We start from the raw sequence: 16185 nt of genomic DNA on the forward strand, positions 1-16185 counted from the left end.
ACCAGGGGCAGAGAGGGGGGAATGGGAAGTGACTGCTAATGGGGGAGGGGGGGGAATGGAAATTCCAGAACTAGATAGAGGTGATGGTTGCACAACGTTGTGTATGTACTAAATACCACTGAATTGTTCACTTTCTAATGGTTAATTTTATGTCATTTAAATTTCACCTCAATTTTTAAAACTTAAAAATAAATAATATCCCCCAAAATGTGCCGTGAGAAGAACAAAGGCTAGCAGCGAAGGACAGGTGTGCTGCTTGGGGAAGGGATGCAGGAGGGCCTCTCTGAGGTGGCTGACGTTTCTGAAAAGCCTTGAAAGAAGGTGAGCAGAGGGGACATTCCAGCCAATTGCCGGATCCGCGGGTAGAGACCACATATCAGAGTGCATTATTTAAAAATTCGTTCAAGTTTCTTCTCTTTCTTAAAAGACAGCAATGAAACAGGTGCTTGGGGCAGCGGGAGGGGAAAATGGGGGTACTTGAATGAGTTTACGGATCTGTGAGGCTCTCTGGATCCCGCCACTGCACCCTTATCCCACGTGGGACCGCCTCCGCCCCTTCTTCGCCCCGCCCCTCGCCGGCCACGCCCCTCCAGAACTCTGAGGCCAAGAGCTGTCGCTCACAGAGAAAGAAAAGACTCTGTCTCAAGTTTTCCCAGAGCTTTCTCGTCCTCACCGCGACTGGCATCCCGAGCCCTCTGCGGCCCCGACAATATTCAGAAACAACCCCGCTGCGACCCCACCCCCTCTGGACCGCCGAGGGCCCTCGGACGCCCCTCAACTCCCCTGCCCCCTAAAATCTCTTTGATTCCTCAACTGTCCCCTAGGCCCGCAGGACCCCTCCATGGCCAGGTCGTACGGCGGCCGGGTGCTGGCCGCGATGATCCTTTTGGGCATCCCCGCGGCCGTGCTGGCGGCGCTGGGCGCGCAGCTGCTGTTCCAGCTGCAGGCGGGCCGCGCGGAACTTCGAGGACCGCGAATCGACGGGCTGGGCCCGGAGCTGGGCGCCGGCCCTGGGCTGCCGGAGGACGCGGCCGGAGCGCTGCTGCCGCTGGCAGCCGCGCTCGCCGCCCTCGCCCTGGTGCTGGGTCTCACCTGCCTGCTTCTCGCCGCGCTCTGCGGCCACCTGGGCGCCGAGATGGCGCGGGGACCGGGCCCCGGCAGGTAGGAGGGCCGGCCCCTCTACGCGGCTGGGGGCTGGACAAGCCCGGGGGAGCCGCTGCCCTTCTCTGGGCCTCAGGTTCGGGGAGAGCTTTCCTTCCTCACCCCCTCCATCCATCTTTCCCTTCCTCCTTTCTTCCATCCCTCCCTCCCTCTCTCTCTCTCCTCTCCATCCATCCCTCCCTCCATCCTATATTTGTTGAAAATTTACAGCAGGTACAACTACAGCTGGGACCCCCTTTTCAAAGATGTGGAAACAGGCTCAGAGAGGGCCTGGGGTCAGTTAGCCCCAGTGTTGATAGTGTTTGTCATTTATGGAACCCTAAGCTCTAGGTGCCCCCCACTTAATGTGGATTAACACAGTGAAGCCCCCTGGGTGGCTGGTGCTGTTATTATCTCCCTTTTTAACAGTGTGTTAAAAAGAGTCTGCTCTCTCTAGGCTGCCAGGATTGGAAGGGGGTGGGCTGGATTTGAACTTGAATCTGGTAGAGCCAGAACATGTGCCCTGGCCCTGGGTGGGGTTCCTTGTCAGGCACCTGAGCTCGGAGGTATGGGCACTGGACAGGGTGGCCGGGGGGTGCATGTGGAGTGAGGAACCTTCCTTGAGCCAAGGACTTGGCTGTCCCATATCTGAGTGTTTCCTTCCAGGACGCTGGGGGAGGGGAGCTGGGATCCTTGTCCAGGATTCCATGGATTTGAGCGGATGGGAAATTCCACCATTTGATCCCATCCAAACTGTGCACCCTCCATCTGATAGTTCAAGGGGTGCTGAAAAGCATGCGTTCTGCCAGTTGACAAATATGTGTTGGGCACCTGCCGGGGGCTGAGCCCAGCATTGGGTATTGGCGACCCAGCAGGAACCAGGAGGACCTGGACCCACCTTCATGGGGACACATAATGAAGATACAAAACAGATCAGTAATGTCAAATGATGATGAATGCCGGAAATGGATGAAAATGGGGTGATGTGGTGCAGGAGGACAGGGTGGGGAATGAGATGGGACCATCAGGGGAGGCCTGTGTTGAGACTTGAAGGAGGAAAGGAGGCAGAAGATCTGGGGGACTGTGATCCAGGCAGAGGGAACAGCATGTGCAAAGGCCCTGGAGCAGGAATGAGCTTAGGGTGTTAGAAGGTGATAGAGGTGATTGGTATGGCTGGAGGGTACATAAGGAAGATGAGGGCCAGGAAGTGAGAGGTACTGGATTTTTTTTTTTTTCCGCATCCTGTGGCATGCGTGCTCTTAGTTCCCCAACCAGGGATTGAACTTGCCCCCCCTGCAGTGGAAGCACAGAGTCTTAACCACTGGACCACCAAGGAAGTCCAAGAGGTACTGGATTATATAGCGCTTGCTGTGCTGTGGTGAAGACCTTGGGTTTACTCTGACTGAGAGAGTTGTGAGCCAGGAGGGATGTGATCTGACTTAAGTTTGAAAGAACCCACTCTGGCCACTGTGCAGAAAAGGGGTCAGGAGGGGAGTTGGAAGGCAGACCAGGGAGGAGGCCATTTCCATGGTATTGGTGGGAGGTGAGTGATGATGGAAGCTCTCAGAGCTTCCTTTTCCTGATCTCACAGGACTGGAGAAGGGCATGCACACAGCGGAAGCACTTAGCATGGGGCTGGGCTCAAAACTAAGTCCTCAATCCATGTCAGCTCTTGGGAATCTCTGTTTCTATTGTCACTGATAACAAATTAGCCTCAGTTTTCTCACCCCCAAATAAGCTTATGGTCTTTAAAATAATGGAGGTCAGATGTTTAGCAAGTGTCCATACACAATAGCTGCTTCATTAGTGTTGGATGTTCGAATGGACTGATGTATATGGATGGGTTTCGGGGGAGGGGAATGGAATGGATAGTGACTGTGGATGGATGAATGGACAGATGGTTGGTTTGCTCGATGGATGGTGACTGGGAGATAGACGATGGTTGGATGGGTGGGGGGGGATGGATGGATGGATGGATGGATGGATGGCAGATGACAAATGGATGAATGGATAATGACGGATGTTTAAATAAATGGGTGGATGGATGAACAAAGCATGATTAAATGGATGGATGGCTGTATGGTTGAATAATCTATGGGGATGGATGGATGGTAAAGGATGAATGAGTGGGGGGATAGATGAGTGGATGGCTAGGTCCTCACATAGATCTCCAGTTCCCCAAAGATGGACCACTCCCCCTACCTCTCCTCCCCAGCCTTATTCCACCAGCTCTGCCTCCTGAGCCCATTTTCTTCCTGCCCTCCTCCCTGCCAGGTCTGACTGGTTTCTCTATGACTGCCGCCTCCTCAGACATGTGGCCCTCGGCCTCTTCTGTTGTGGGGTCTCCGTCTACTTAGCAGGTATGTGCTCAGGATAGAACATGGGGTGTAGGGCCCTGGGTTGGGGTGACCAGGGGTAATAGCCCCACAACTGGGGTCAGCTCCAGAGGCAGCCTGCCTGTTTCACTCTTGGCTCTGACACTTTAGCCCATGGTTGGCATCTGATCCCAGTGGGGATTCCATAAATGGCAGTTGTCTTCATAACACTTCTGATTCATCAGCTTTCTACATTTGGTTTGAATAAAAGTTTCCAAGTCCTTGGTGGTTTCTGGAGATAGTGTTTCATAGGTTGGCCTTAGCAAAAACTGTTTTGGTCACAAATATCTGAATCCAGCTCAAGAAGGGCTTAAGGAAAAAAATACGCTTCATAAACCAGATATGCAATTTTAAATCCCAAAACATGAAGCAGAGTAAAAACTAATAACCTGAGTGCCAGAAGGACACACTGCACTGTCTTTCCTTCCCCGTCTTATAACTTTTCTTTGATCAACATTCTTTCACCCACACATGCTGGTAAAGGAATCAAATCATAACCTTTCTTAAAGAGACTCCTGACATCTTGTATTTTGTTCTAATCTTGAAAAATATGTTGCTGGTGCTGGAGACTCAGCGCTGAATCATACATAGATCCTTGGCAGCCCTATAAACAACCTGTTTCACTGGAAGAAAAAAAAATCAGCTGACTGAAAAACAAGGGATTTGCTATTACTATTTTTCCTTAGTACCACAATAGAGAAAGAGAAGTTTACAAGATATAGTTAAAAGATTTATTTATGAGATATGAGCCTAGGGTTCATTGTGGGAATTTGTATGTACAGTGTAGCGAACTCTGCATAACTCTTGTTGTTTGACTTCATAAAATGCTCTGGATTTTATTAAGTGTGGAACTTCCCTGGCGATCCAAAGGTTAAGACTCTGCGATTCCACTGCAGGGGGCGTGGGTTCATCCCTGGTCAGGGAACTAAGAACTAAGATCCCACGTGTCACGTGGCCAAAAACAAACAAAACAAACAAACAAAAATGCTCTGGATGTGGGTTTTTTAAAAAGGAGAGTGGATGGAGTGACTCGTGTATCTGAAAAGATCAGGGGTTACTGGCCTCAGGTGTGGCTGGATCCAGGCACTCAAATGAGGTCTTCAGAAATGCTTCTCACTTCATCTCATCACCTGCCGTGCCCTGAGAAAGATGCCTGTCTCTGTAAGCGCTTTCAACACAATACCTATGATCTCAAGCCTTTTCATAAGCCAACAAAAATGTTGGAGACTTGGAGAATAAAATATTCTTATTCTAAAATACAAGAAAACTCACAAAGGGCAATAAAAGGTAACTATGTCAGCCTCATTAAGCATTAAATTAAGAATTTGTTCAGCTCCCATTTAGATTCTTTTTGAGGATAGGTGACCTCACTCAGCAAGAATTCCTGAGCATGTCCAGCCAATCATTCATTCATTGCTAACCAGAGCCAAAATAATAGTTATAAAGATCTTTCAAAAATGTTTAGAGCAGGGACTTCCCTGGTGGTCCAGTGGCTAAGACTCCATGCTCCCAATGCAGGGGGCCTGGGTTCGATCCCTGGTCAGGGAACTAGATCCCACATGCTGCAACTAAGAGTTCACATGCCGCAACTAAGACCCAGCACAGCCAAATAAATACATAAATAAAAATATTAAAAAAAAATTTTTTTAGAGCAAAAAAAGTCCTTGGCCTCGCCTTAATATGTCAGACATGATGCATTGTGGCATCTTCAAAAGCAAGAGTACAGAGCTGGAGAAAGCATTAAAACAGCCCACAAAGTGCCAAGAAGTCCTCCATCAGCTCTGGGCTTCTCTCCTACCAATTCCCTAATGGCTGCAGTTAGAAAATAACCCTGTCCTCATAGGCCAAGCAAAGGTCCCAGGGCTGACTCTGATTGGCTGAGCTTGGGTCATGTGATAGCCATGCACCAATCACTATAATCAGGGGAAGCAGTGCTCTGATTGGCCTAGGACCATACATGTCACTGATGCCAGAGTGGTGGGTCAGTCCTTCTAGACCAGTGACCAGGGTAGGGGTAGGGACTGGACCAGCACTTCTCAATGGGGGCTGATTCTGTCCCTGAGGGAACATTTGGCAATCAACATCTGGAGACATTTTTGGTTGTCGCGATAGGGCAGGGGGAGGGTACTACTGGTATCTGGTGGATAGAAGCTGCTAAATGTCCTACAGTGCACAGGACAGTTCCCACCAAAAAGAATGGTGGTGCCAACTGGACATCGGACAGGGCAACAGAGAACCAGTACAGGTCCTCAAGGCCAGGTCGCCAACTGTCTTTTTTGTTCTTTAAGATTTATTTTTTAAAATTTATTTATTTATTTTGGCTGCGCTGGGTCTTAGTTGTGGCATGTGGGATCTTTTTAGTTGCGGCATGAGGGATTTTTAGTTGCGGCTCCTTAGTTGTGGGATGCATATGGAATCTAGTTCCCTGACCAGAGGTGCAACCCAGGTCCTCTGCATTGGGAGGGCGGAGTCTTACCCACCGGACCACCAGGGAAGTCCCCGCCAACTGTCTTGTTGTTCAGATCAGCAAACTGAGGCCAGAGAGAGACTGTGATTCACTCAAGGTCAATCACGGGGATTCAGAAAGCCTGAGATCTGAGTTGTTTCAATCGTGGTGAAGTACACATAACACATAATTTACCATTTTATAGTAAAACAGATGTGATGATGATGTATTTGTCGGGTGTGAAAGGGTTCGATGAGTTAGTCTATGTGCCTATCATAATGTACAATTTTCTATAACTGCTCTCCATTTGGGGGAGCTCTCCCAGGGGTTGGAGAACAAACATTGAATAAGAGCCGTTTCCTTCCCCAGCACTGTCCATCTACGCCCTGCTTCTCTTCGAGATCGAGACGGGTGCAGCAGCTGCCTCCATCCTTGGCTTGGGTGCTCTGGTCCTGGTGGCGGCGCTGACCCACACTCTACTCCGGGCCGCCCGGGCCACCCGCCGTGGCCTCCATGAGCTGTCCCCACCGCACTTTGAAGATGACCCTGTCTGCCCTGCTGAAGTCTCCAAGGCCAGCCCCAGGGCTCAGCCCCAGCAGGGTACCCATCACTGGACCCCCTACTCATCCTGCCCAAAACCTGGGGACTCCCTCAGACCCATGGTTACTGCCACAGCACCTGCAGCCATAGGGGGAGGCCGGGAGGGCAGCCTGCCTGCATCTCGCATGCACCAGACACTGTCTGCCAGTGAGGGGCACTGGGAAGAGGTCACGCATGAGATGCGCAGCATCCTGAGCCACAGGCCAGGGGGTTCGGGGAAGGACTCCACTCTGGTGTGAGCCCAAAGATCAAGGATAGAGACCTAGTGTCAGGCAGCAGGAAGAGGACTCTTGTAGAGATAGCTCCAGGCTCAACCACAGTAGCAGTATAACTTGATTTCTCTCTCAGTTCACAGCATCCCTGACTTGTGTCCTCAGGGTTGCCTCATGGCACAAAATGGCTGCCAGGGCTCCAACCTTTACCTCCTCACTCAGAGAGAAAGGCAGAGGCCAGGACTTCTCAGGAGATTTTGGAAGTTTTCCTGGGAGGCCTTGGGACACTTCTGCTTATACCCCATTGGCCAGAACAGAGTCATGTGGTCACACTTCAATACAGAGGAGACAAGGAAATGTAGCTGCCCAGAATGAATAAGATTCTGTTATAGGCAGGAGGGGAGGGGAGAGCTCAGGCAGCGTTTCTCTAAACATCTCCGTCCATTTTACAGATGAGGAAACCGAGGCCCAGAGAGGGGCAGTGACTCACCAAGGGTCCCACGGCCAGTATTGAGCATCAGAGCCAGGATTCGAACCCGGGTCCTGTAACCCCCATGCTGCTGATAGTGCAAGTCTCAGACTCTGCGACTCCTTCCGGGCTGTGAGCATTTGAAACCTGTGTGTGCGGAGCTCAGAGCAGCCCAGGGCCATGGGCGCACCTGGAGGCCTGGACCCAGACTCCTGGCTGTGGGCCTGTGGCTGAGGGCTTCACTGCTCTGTGTCTCAGTTTCCTGGTCTGTAAAATGGGAACGGAAGCGGTCCCTCTTCCTAAGCCTCCTGTGAGACTCCGTGTGAGCCATTCTGGGGGCCTGTGCATAGCAGGTCCTCAAGGCTTGTCAACCTGTGCTTCTGTCAGTCGGGGTGCCTGGTGGCAGGAAAAGGTGGGCTGATGGCCAGTTTCTGGGACTCTTGGAACTGACAGGGCTTGGAGTGGATAACTCAGAGCCTCAGGGGGTCTCTGGAGGCCCTGGCCCCACCCCCGTCCTGCACAACCTGAAAATAAACTCCATGTCACTATTTCCATGTCATCTGAGCCATATCCAAACATGTTGCGCGGCCAAGTGCAGACCCAGGATGAGGGGTAGAGTGAAAGGAGTGGGGGTGGAAAGGGCAGGAGTCAGGGGACAGAGAGTGTGCCCCTTGTAGAGCCAAGTCTTGGGCCCATGCCCCACAAATCTTCATGCATATACATTTCACAGGGTGTGGGGATGGCCTGGTCCCTGCCCCAACCCCAAATGGACAAATGTCCCCAGCAGTCTCCCAACCCGTCCCTTCCTGGGCCACACAGGGACTCAGGGGCGGAGGAAGCTCAGCCACACAGTGGCTTGAAGTCCCCCAGGAGCCATCTCCATGGGCAGAGAGGTGGCAGCACCCAGCAGGGAGGCTGGTCCCCAAACCTGACCTTGGGTAAGGATTCTGATGATCAGGTACAGAGTTGGGTGCCCCATTGGCCTGGATCACCTCCTTCCTGAGCCCCTGGGAGGCTGCACAGACCTCATCCTCCCATATGGCACCTGTCACAGGGGGTGCCCAGGAAGCACAGGCTCTCGGTGAGCATGAAAATATCAATGAAGATGATCAAGTCAGAATGAATATCGTGTCACATGCCTAGTACTGCAGACACACACCAGGCACTTCCGGCTTTAGTTAATCCTTAGGACAACCCCACTCACAGATGGGCAAACTGAGGCCAGAAAAGCAAGGCCACTCATGTGAGAACACACGGCGGTGGTGATGGCTGGAACCTCATAACCCTGTCACGTAGGACACCAGGACATATAGGTAGTGCCCGGGAAACACTGGAGACTCCAGTTTCTGAGAACTCTCTGGAATGGGGGAGGCCCTGGGGACTCTTGAGGGTGGGCAAGAGAGTTGAGGAGGAAGGACCCAAGCTGGCTGTGTGCGAGGAGTACCTGGTGGACTGGTCAGGAGAATTAGAAACTAGACCTCTAGGCCTAATCTTCAAGGCCAGGACTAGGGTGCGGGTACAAAATTTAAGGAGGCTCAAAAGAATTGAAAACAAGGGTTCAGACAAATCCTTGTACACGTGCGTTCATAGCAGCGCTAGTCACAATCACCACAAGGTGGAAACAACCCAAATGTCCCTCAATCGATGAATGAATAAGCAAAAAGTGATCCATCCATACAGTGGAATATTAGCCATAAAAAGGAAGCTCTGACACATGCTACAGCATGGATGAACCCTGGAAACATGATGCTGATTGAAAGAAGCCAGACGCAAAGGCCACATAGTGTATGATCCCATTTATATGAAATGTCCAGAACAGGCAAATCTATAGAGATATAGCTTAGTGGTTGCCAGGGGCTGGGGGAGGGGGAATGGGGAGTAATGGCTAATAGGGATGAGGTTTCCTTTGGGGTGATGGAAATGTTCTAGAACTAGATAGAGGTGATGGTTGCACATCGTCCATGCACTAAATGCCACTGAACTGTACATTTTTAATTGGTGAATTTCATCTTATGTGAATTTCACCTCAACTTAAAAAAAAAAAAGAAAATTTAAGGAGGCACTCACTCTCAGGTTCCTTCACGTGCAGGTGGGCCCCAAGTCTGAAGTGAGCACCTCCTTAAATGTGGGCCCTACGTGCTCACTAGCCTCATCCCAGTCTGATCTCTGCACACCCCCCTGGGACCAAGAACTGGAGCCCTGGAAAGTCTGCAAGGTTACAACATGGGAGGCTGGCTGGAAGTGCTGCCCACAGTCCCTGCTGAAACCTGGCCCTGTTGTCGACACCGCCCTGGATGGGGTGCTGAGCACCTTTGTATTCTGATCAGAATCTGGCGAGCAGGGAAGAGGCTGGTCCTAGGGCTGGAGCCAAACGCTCTGGTCGCTCCCTGTCCTGGGCACCTGATGAGGGTTTTGTGTTCCAAGAGCCAGCTTGGACAGACCTGGCTCAGGGAGCAGTCATGCGACCTGCACTTCAGTTTCTTTCTTTATAAAATAGGGCTAATCCCCCAACCCCATCATAGTACAGCTGTGAGGACCAAATTGGAAAGAGTTTCAATGACTCCGTTAGCTCCACGGGCCTCACCGACACAAGTAGCTGTCGGGATCCTGGTACATTTTGAGGTGTAGACACATCTGTTAAAGATGTTGCCTTGGGGACATCCCTCGTGGTCCAGTGGTTAAGAATGCACTTTCCAATGCAGGGGACCCAGGTTTGATCCCTGGTCGGGGAACTAAGATCCCATATGCCATGGGGCAACTAAGCCCATGCGCCACAACTACTGAGCCCGCACGCTGCAACGAAGAGCCAGTGCACTGCAACGAAAGATCCCGCATACCACAATGAAGATCCCGCATGCCACAACTAAGACCCGACACAACCTAATTAATTAATTAATTAATTATAAAAAAGATGTTGCCTTGGTTTGGGGTCATCAGAACCAAAGGCTGAGATGATTGCCAAGATGTTGTTCACCTGGGAAGTGACCCCAGGAAGCCCCAGAACCCTGCAGGGGGCGCCAATGAGCAGATGGTGCTAAGGGCAACGGGGGCTCCATCCCCCTGGGGACCCCAGGGAGACAGCATAGAGCACACATGGCAGCTGGTCCCAGCCCAGGGGCGAGGGGGCTGGGATATTTATCCTCCTATTTCCATCAGGCATTAGCTGAGAGCTGTTCCCAGAGGGACTGACCCCTCACACTTCTAGCCTTCCCTGTGCACCAGCTAGACACACTCCTCTGGTCACAGGAGGCCCCAGGCAGGGTCACAGGTACTTGCTGCGGAGGGGAGGGAGGCACAGATAGCATCTGCTCCAGCTTCACGGCATTTTTGCAACAGCAGGCATAAATGGGATATTGAAAGCACTTAACTGTGCTATTTGTGGTTGAGAAGAGCTGTTGGTTTTTGGATGCCCGCCATGTGCCAACACCCTGCCTAACTCACACGAGGGTCACCACTGTTGCCCCCTCATCACACCCACTGGTCTCCCTCCTTTACTTCTGCAGGTAAAATCTTCTGAAAGTGGCAGATGGAGTTGGGGTCCTCTGTGCTGGTGACATTTAGAACAGAAGGTCAGATGCCACCTTGAGGGAGATTGCTCAGAGCAAACAAGGGGCCCGTTTCCCCCAGAGAACACTTTATTTAAAACACTTTAAGGGTTTCCCTGGTGGCGCAGTGGTTAAGAATCCACCTGCCAGTGCAGGGGACACGGGTTCAAGCCCTGGGCGGGGAAGATTCCACATGCTGCGGAGCAACTAAGCCCGTGCCCCACGACCACTGAACCTGTGCTCTAGAGCCCGCGAGCCACAACTACTGAGCCCACGTGCCACAACTACTGAAGCCCGCCCGCTCTAGGGCCTGTGCTCCACAACAAAGAGAAGCCACTGCAATGAGAAGCCTGAGCACCACAACAAAGAGTAGCCCCCGCTCGCCACAACTAGGGAAAGCCCACGCGCAGCAACGAAGACCCGATGCAGCCAAATATAAATAAATAAATTTATAAAAAGAAAAATAAAAAAGATTCAACCAGGGTAGGATCTGCTTTCAAGTTCACTTTGTGGTTGTTGGCACGATTCAATTCCCTATGAGCTGTGGAACTGAAGTCCTTGGTTCCTTGCTGGCTGTTGGCCAGAGGCTGCCCTCAGTTCTGTGACATGTGGGCCTCTTTATAGGGCAGTGTGCATCAGTGTAGCCAACAAGATGGAAGTCTTGTATTTTAAACCTACTCACAGAAGTGAAGTCCCATCACCCTTACTGTATTCCATTGGTGAGAGGTGAGTCTACACCAGATCCAGCCTGCCCTCAAGCGGAGGATTACACAGGCCTGAACACCAGGTTACCAAGACAAAATGTTCCCAAAGGGAACCATCTCAGAAACTACTTAATGTCTTGTAAATTCCCTGTGGGCTCTTCCCAATGACAAATAAAAAGGGCAGGTGGATAAGGAAGATGAGAAAGTGGTGTTTTCTATACAGCATGGGTCAGCTTTTCCAGTTCAGATTTCTAAGCTGGCAAGAGTGTACATGATACCTAAGAAATTCAAAGTGGTGAGACAAATGGCCAAAATTAACAAAACTGACAATGCCAAGTGTTGGTGAAGACATGGAGCCACTGGAACTCTCATTTGCTGTGGGTGGGAGGGTAAATTGGTGCAACAGTCTTAGAAGTCTGCTTGGCCGTATCTGCTTAAGCTGAAGATAGGCCTCTCTTACCACTTAGAATTTCCACTCAGGGTATTTACCCAACAAGAATGAGTGTGTATTCATCAATCAGGCTCCCTGACTTCAGACTATACTACAAAGCTACAGTAATCAAGACAGTATGGTACTGGCACAAAAACAGAAATATAGATCAATGGAACAGGATAGAAAGCCCAGAGGTAAACCCACGCACATATGGTCACCTAATCTTCGATAAAAGAGGCAAGAATATACAGTGGAGAAAAGACAGCCTCTTCAATAAGTGGTGCTGGGAAAACTGGGCAGCTACATGTAAAAGAATGAAATTAGAACACTCCCTAACACCATACACAAAAATAAACTCAAAATGGATTAAAGACCTAAATGTAAGGCCAGACACTATCAAACTCTTAGAGGAAAACATAGGCAGAACATTCTATGACATACATCACAGCAAGATCCTTTTTGACCCACCTCCTAGAGAAATGGAAATAAAAACAAAAATAAACAAATGGGACCTAATGAAACTTAAAAGCTTTTGCACAGCAAAGGAAACCATAAACAAGACCAAAAGACAACCCTCAGAATGGGAGAAAGTATTTGCAAATGAAGCAAATGACAAAGGATTAATCTCCAAAATTTACAAGCAGCTCATGCAGCTCAATATCAAAAAAACAAACAACCCAATCCAAAAATGGGCAGAAGACCTAAATAGACATTTCTCCAAAGAAGATATACAGATTGCCAACAAACACATGAAAGAATGCTCAACATCATTAATCATTAGAGAAATGCAAATCAAAACTACAATGAGATATCATCTCACACCGGTCAGAATGGCCACCATCAAAAAATCTACAAACAATAAATGCTGGAGAGGGTGTGGAGAAAAGGGAACCCTCTTGCACTGTTGGTGGGAATGTAAACTGATACAGCCACTATGGAGAACAGTATGGTGGTTCCTTAAAAAACTAAAAATAGAACTACCATACGACCCAGCAATCCCACTACTGGGCATATACCTTGAGAAAACCATAATTCCAAAAGAGTCACGTACCACAATGTTCATTGCAGCTCTATTTACAATAGCCAGGACATGGCAGCAACCTAAGTGTCCATCAACAGATGAATGGATAAAGAAGATGTGGTACATATATATAATGGAATATTACTCAGCCATAAGAAGAAACGAAACTGAGTTATTTGTAGTGAGGTGGATGGACCTAGAGTCTGTCATACAGAGTGAAGTAAGTCAGAAAGAGAAAAACAAATACCATATGCTAACACATATATATGGAATCTTAAAAAAAAAATGATCATGAAGAACCTAGGGGCAAGAAGGGAATAAATATGCAGACCTACTAGAGAATGGACTTGAGGATACGGGGAAAGGGAAGGGTAAGCTGGGGCAAAGTGAGAGAGTGGCATGGACATATATACACTACCAAATGTAAAATAGATAGCTAGTGGGAAGCAGCTGCATAGCAGAGGGAGATCAGCTTTGTGCTTTGTGACCACCTAGAGGGGTGGGATAGGGAGGGTGGGAGGGAGGGAGACTCAAGAGGGAAGAGATTTGGGGATATATGTATATGTATAACTGATTCACTTTGTTATAAAGCAGAAACTAGCACACCATTGTAAAGCAATTAGACTCCAATAACGATGTTAAAAAAAAAGAATATATACGACTAGTAAGAATCAAAAAAAAAAATGAGTGTGTATTCATCAAAAGACATGTACAAGAGTACTCAGAGCAATTTCTTTCAATGGCCAAGAACTAGGGACAATCCAAATGTCCATCAACAGATGAACAGACTGTGGTACATCCATACAATGGAATACTACTCAGCAATTAACAAGAGGGAATTACTGATACAGGCAACACAGATGAATGTCTCAGACCTAACAGTGAATATAATTAGCCAGGCTCAGAAGAGAAGAGGACTCGTTTGGGCATTGCACTTAGCTCAAGTTCAAGAACAGGCAGAATGGAATTCCCTGGTGGTTCAGTGGTTAGGACTCAGTACTTTCACTGCCAGTGGCCCAAGTTCAATCCCTGGTCGGGGAACTAAGATCCCGCAAGTCAAGCAGCCTGGCAAAAAAAACAAAACCAAAACAAACAAACAAACAAACAAACACATAGGCAGAATGAACGATGGGGTAGAAGCCAGCAGCATTGGGGGTTTGGGTGGGAGGGTGTCCAAGGGGATGCTGAAGGCTGGCACAGATCATTGCTCTGATCTGGGGGTGGAGAGAGCAGTAGGGGCCACAGCTGGGCTCTGGAACACTTGAATACAAGAAGTGTGGGGGTATGCCACTAGTAGAAGCCACAGGACTTGCATCTTCCATTCACTCTGCATGGACTTTGGGCTGCAGAAGCCTTCCAGCTGAGAAGAACTTTGAGAGCCAGGAAGAGTTTTTGCAACAGTCAGCAGAGGCAGCGGAGAGACACAGCCCCACAAGAGTTCTCCCTCAGAACTACCGAATGAGGTGAGGACCACTGAGATTCCCATTGTAAAGATGGACCAACTGAGGTATAGAGAGGTTAAGCCACTGCTCAGGGTCACCAGCTAGTGAGCATTGGAGCTGGGACCACATCTCCCCAGAAATGTCCCTCTCAGTCCCCAGGCCCCTGTGATGCCCGGGTCTCAGCACCTCAGCGCCGGCTAAAGGCAGAAGGATAAGTCTTCCTCTTCTTCTCCCTTCCCTGTAGCCCAAGAGGATGCAAGCTTAGTTGGAGCTGTGAGGATTGATGTGGCCCAAGTCAGGAGTTGGGGGCTAAGGGGACAGGCTCCTCCGGGACTTTCTGGCCCCTTTGTGAGGCTGTTCCCAGGCCCTGTTGCACTCAAGAGGGTTGGGATTTTGCAGAGTCAGTGACCTGGCAATGATGGTTGATCCAGTCGGACCCAAGGCCAGTATGGGTCGTCCGGGGGCCCCTGGTCACACACAGATGCCCTGGAAAGTGATCTGGGGCTGGTTTCGGGGTGGCCAAGATCACAACCAGAGAGAACAAACAGCCTTTGCTTCCCAGCTGGATCGGATTCCATGGCCGGCGCCAGAGCAACCTGGGTGGGACCTGGCAGGTGCTGGCTGCGCCCAGAGTGGAGAGATTCGGGGAGATATCTTAGCATCAGAGGCCTAGTTTTTCCAAGGCAGCTGAAGTGTGTGGAGGAGGGGGTGCCATCTCCCCCAACCCTCCCCTCCAGGATAGTTCACTGTCTCCACCCTCAGACTCCCAGGGCAGGGGACTCTTTTCCCTCAGATCCCTGTGCAGGGCAGTGTCTCCCCCTTCAGGTCCCCAGGGCAGTGTCGTTAGACACAAGTGCCTGGGTGGGTGGCACATCCCCTTGGGACCCCGTGTGACTCCTTCTGGCCAATGAGCTGTGAGCAGAACTTTGACAAGGCACTTCCAGGCCAGAGCACTTAAGTGACAGCGTGAGACCCTTCTGAGTCCATCCCCACTGTCTTGGAGAGATGCTGGCCACCCCTTCAGGTGCGTTTCCTTGCAACTACGACCAGCAGCCTGTTGCCGCCCTGCCATGGGCACGTGATGTGGACGAGAAATAAGCCTTAGCCTTCCTACGCTCCAGAGATCTGGGGAATGTTCCTGATCTGGGCCACCCTGACGCTATGGGTACCTGGGGAAGAGAGAGCAGAAAAGGAAGCACATGCATGGGAGAGACAGTGTGAGCCTGGGGTGGTTCATTTCACAGATACAGTTTGTGGAGTCCGTATTTGCCAATTCTCCTACTGGCTCAAATCTGTGACCCCCAAATCAATACTCACAGTGCTTTTGTGGCTATTGGTGGACACGCACAGTGCCGGAAAAAATCTGAGTCCTCAGAGGTGCATGTTTCCAGCTGTGGTAGGACAAGGCGATGTTCTGCCTTCCTGTTCCAGCTCTGACTGTAAACAGGCATCCTTCTTGAGGTCTAGCCAGTGGCCTATTTTACATTTTTGTGCTTTTTCATTGGTGATTTTTGCTGTTTGCAAAGGCCCCCAAGTGTAGTGCTGAAGAGCTATCTAGTGTCCCCAGGTGCAAGAAGGCTGGGATGTGCCTCCGGGAGCAAATACTCTCCGATGAGCTTTGTTCAGACGTGAGTTCTACGGCTGGTGCCCGTGAGTTCACCGTTAACGAATCGGCAGCATGTATATTAAACAAGGTGTCGGGCTTCCCTGGTGGCGCAGTGGTTGAGAATCTGCCTGCCAACGCAGGGGACACGGGTTCGAGCCCTGGTCTGGGAGGATCCCACATGCTGTGGAGCAA

The 16185-nt window shown here is 50.2% G+C and overlaps 1 protein-coding gene across 2 annotated transcripts; it reads left to right on the plus strand.

Annotated features, from left to right (window-relative positions):
- The first annotated feature begins 633 nt into the window (after positions 1 to 633).
- On the plus strand, positions 634 to 7792 carry TMEM221 (transmembrane protein 221). Of its 2 annotated transcripts, XM_068534755.1 has the most exons (4): positions 634 to 1161; positions 3415 to 3500; positions 6331 to 6561; positions 7226 to 7792. In XM_068534755.1, the coding sequence occupies exons 1-4, from the start codon at positions 842 to 844 to the stop codon at positions 7285 to 7287; spliced, it is 699 nt and encodes a 232-aa protein (XP_068390856.1). In that variant the 5' UTR covers positions 634 to 841; the 3' UTR covers positions 7288 to 7792. The 2 variants fall into 2 exon arrangements, with proteins under 2 accessions (XP_068390856.1, XP_068390855.1); XM_068534754.1 differs by lacking the exon at positions 7226 to 7792 and having other exon boundaries at positions 6331 to 6973.
- The last annotated feature ends 8393 nt before the right edge of the window (positions 7793 to 16185 follow it).

This window comes from Eschrichtius robustus, chromosome 2 (genome assembly GCF_028021215.1).
Source record: "Eschrichtius robustus isolate mEscRob2 chromosome 2, mEscRob2.pri, whole genome shotgun sequence".
In the NCBI taxonomy this organism is placed as follows: domain Eukaryota; kingdom Metazoa; phylum Chordata; class Mammalia; order Artiodactyla; family Eschrichtiidae; genus Eschrichtius; species Eschrichtius robustus.

Excerpts from the sequence above, each read along its gene's own strand:
- TMEM221 (XM_068534754.1), top strand. The coding sequence starts at position 842 with ATGGCCAGGTCGTACGGCGGCCGGGTGCTGGCCGCGATGATCCTTTTG. Across the intron at positions 1,162-3,414 it reads CGGGGACCGGGCCCCGGCAG|GTCTGACTGGTTTCTCTATG; the intron begins GTAGGAGGGCCG and ends CCTCCCTGCCAG. Across the intron at positions 3,501-6,330 it reads GGTCTCCGTCTACTTAGCAG|CACTGTCCATCTACGCCCTG; the intron begins GTATGTGCTCAG and ends TTCCTTCCCCAG.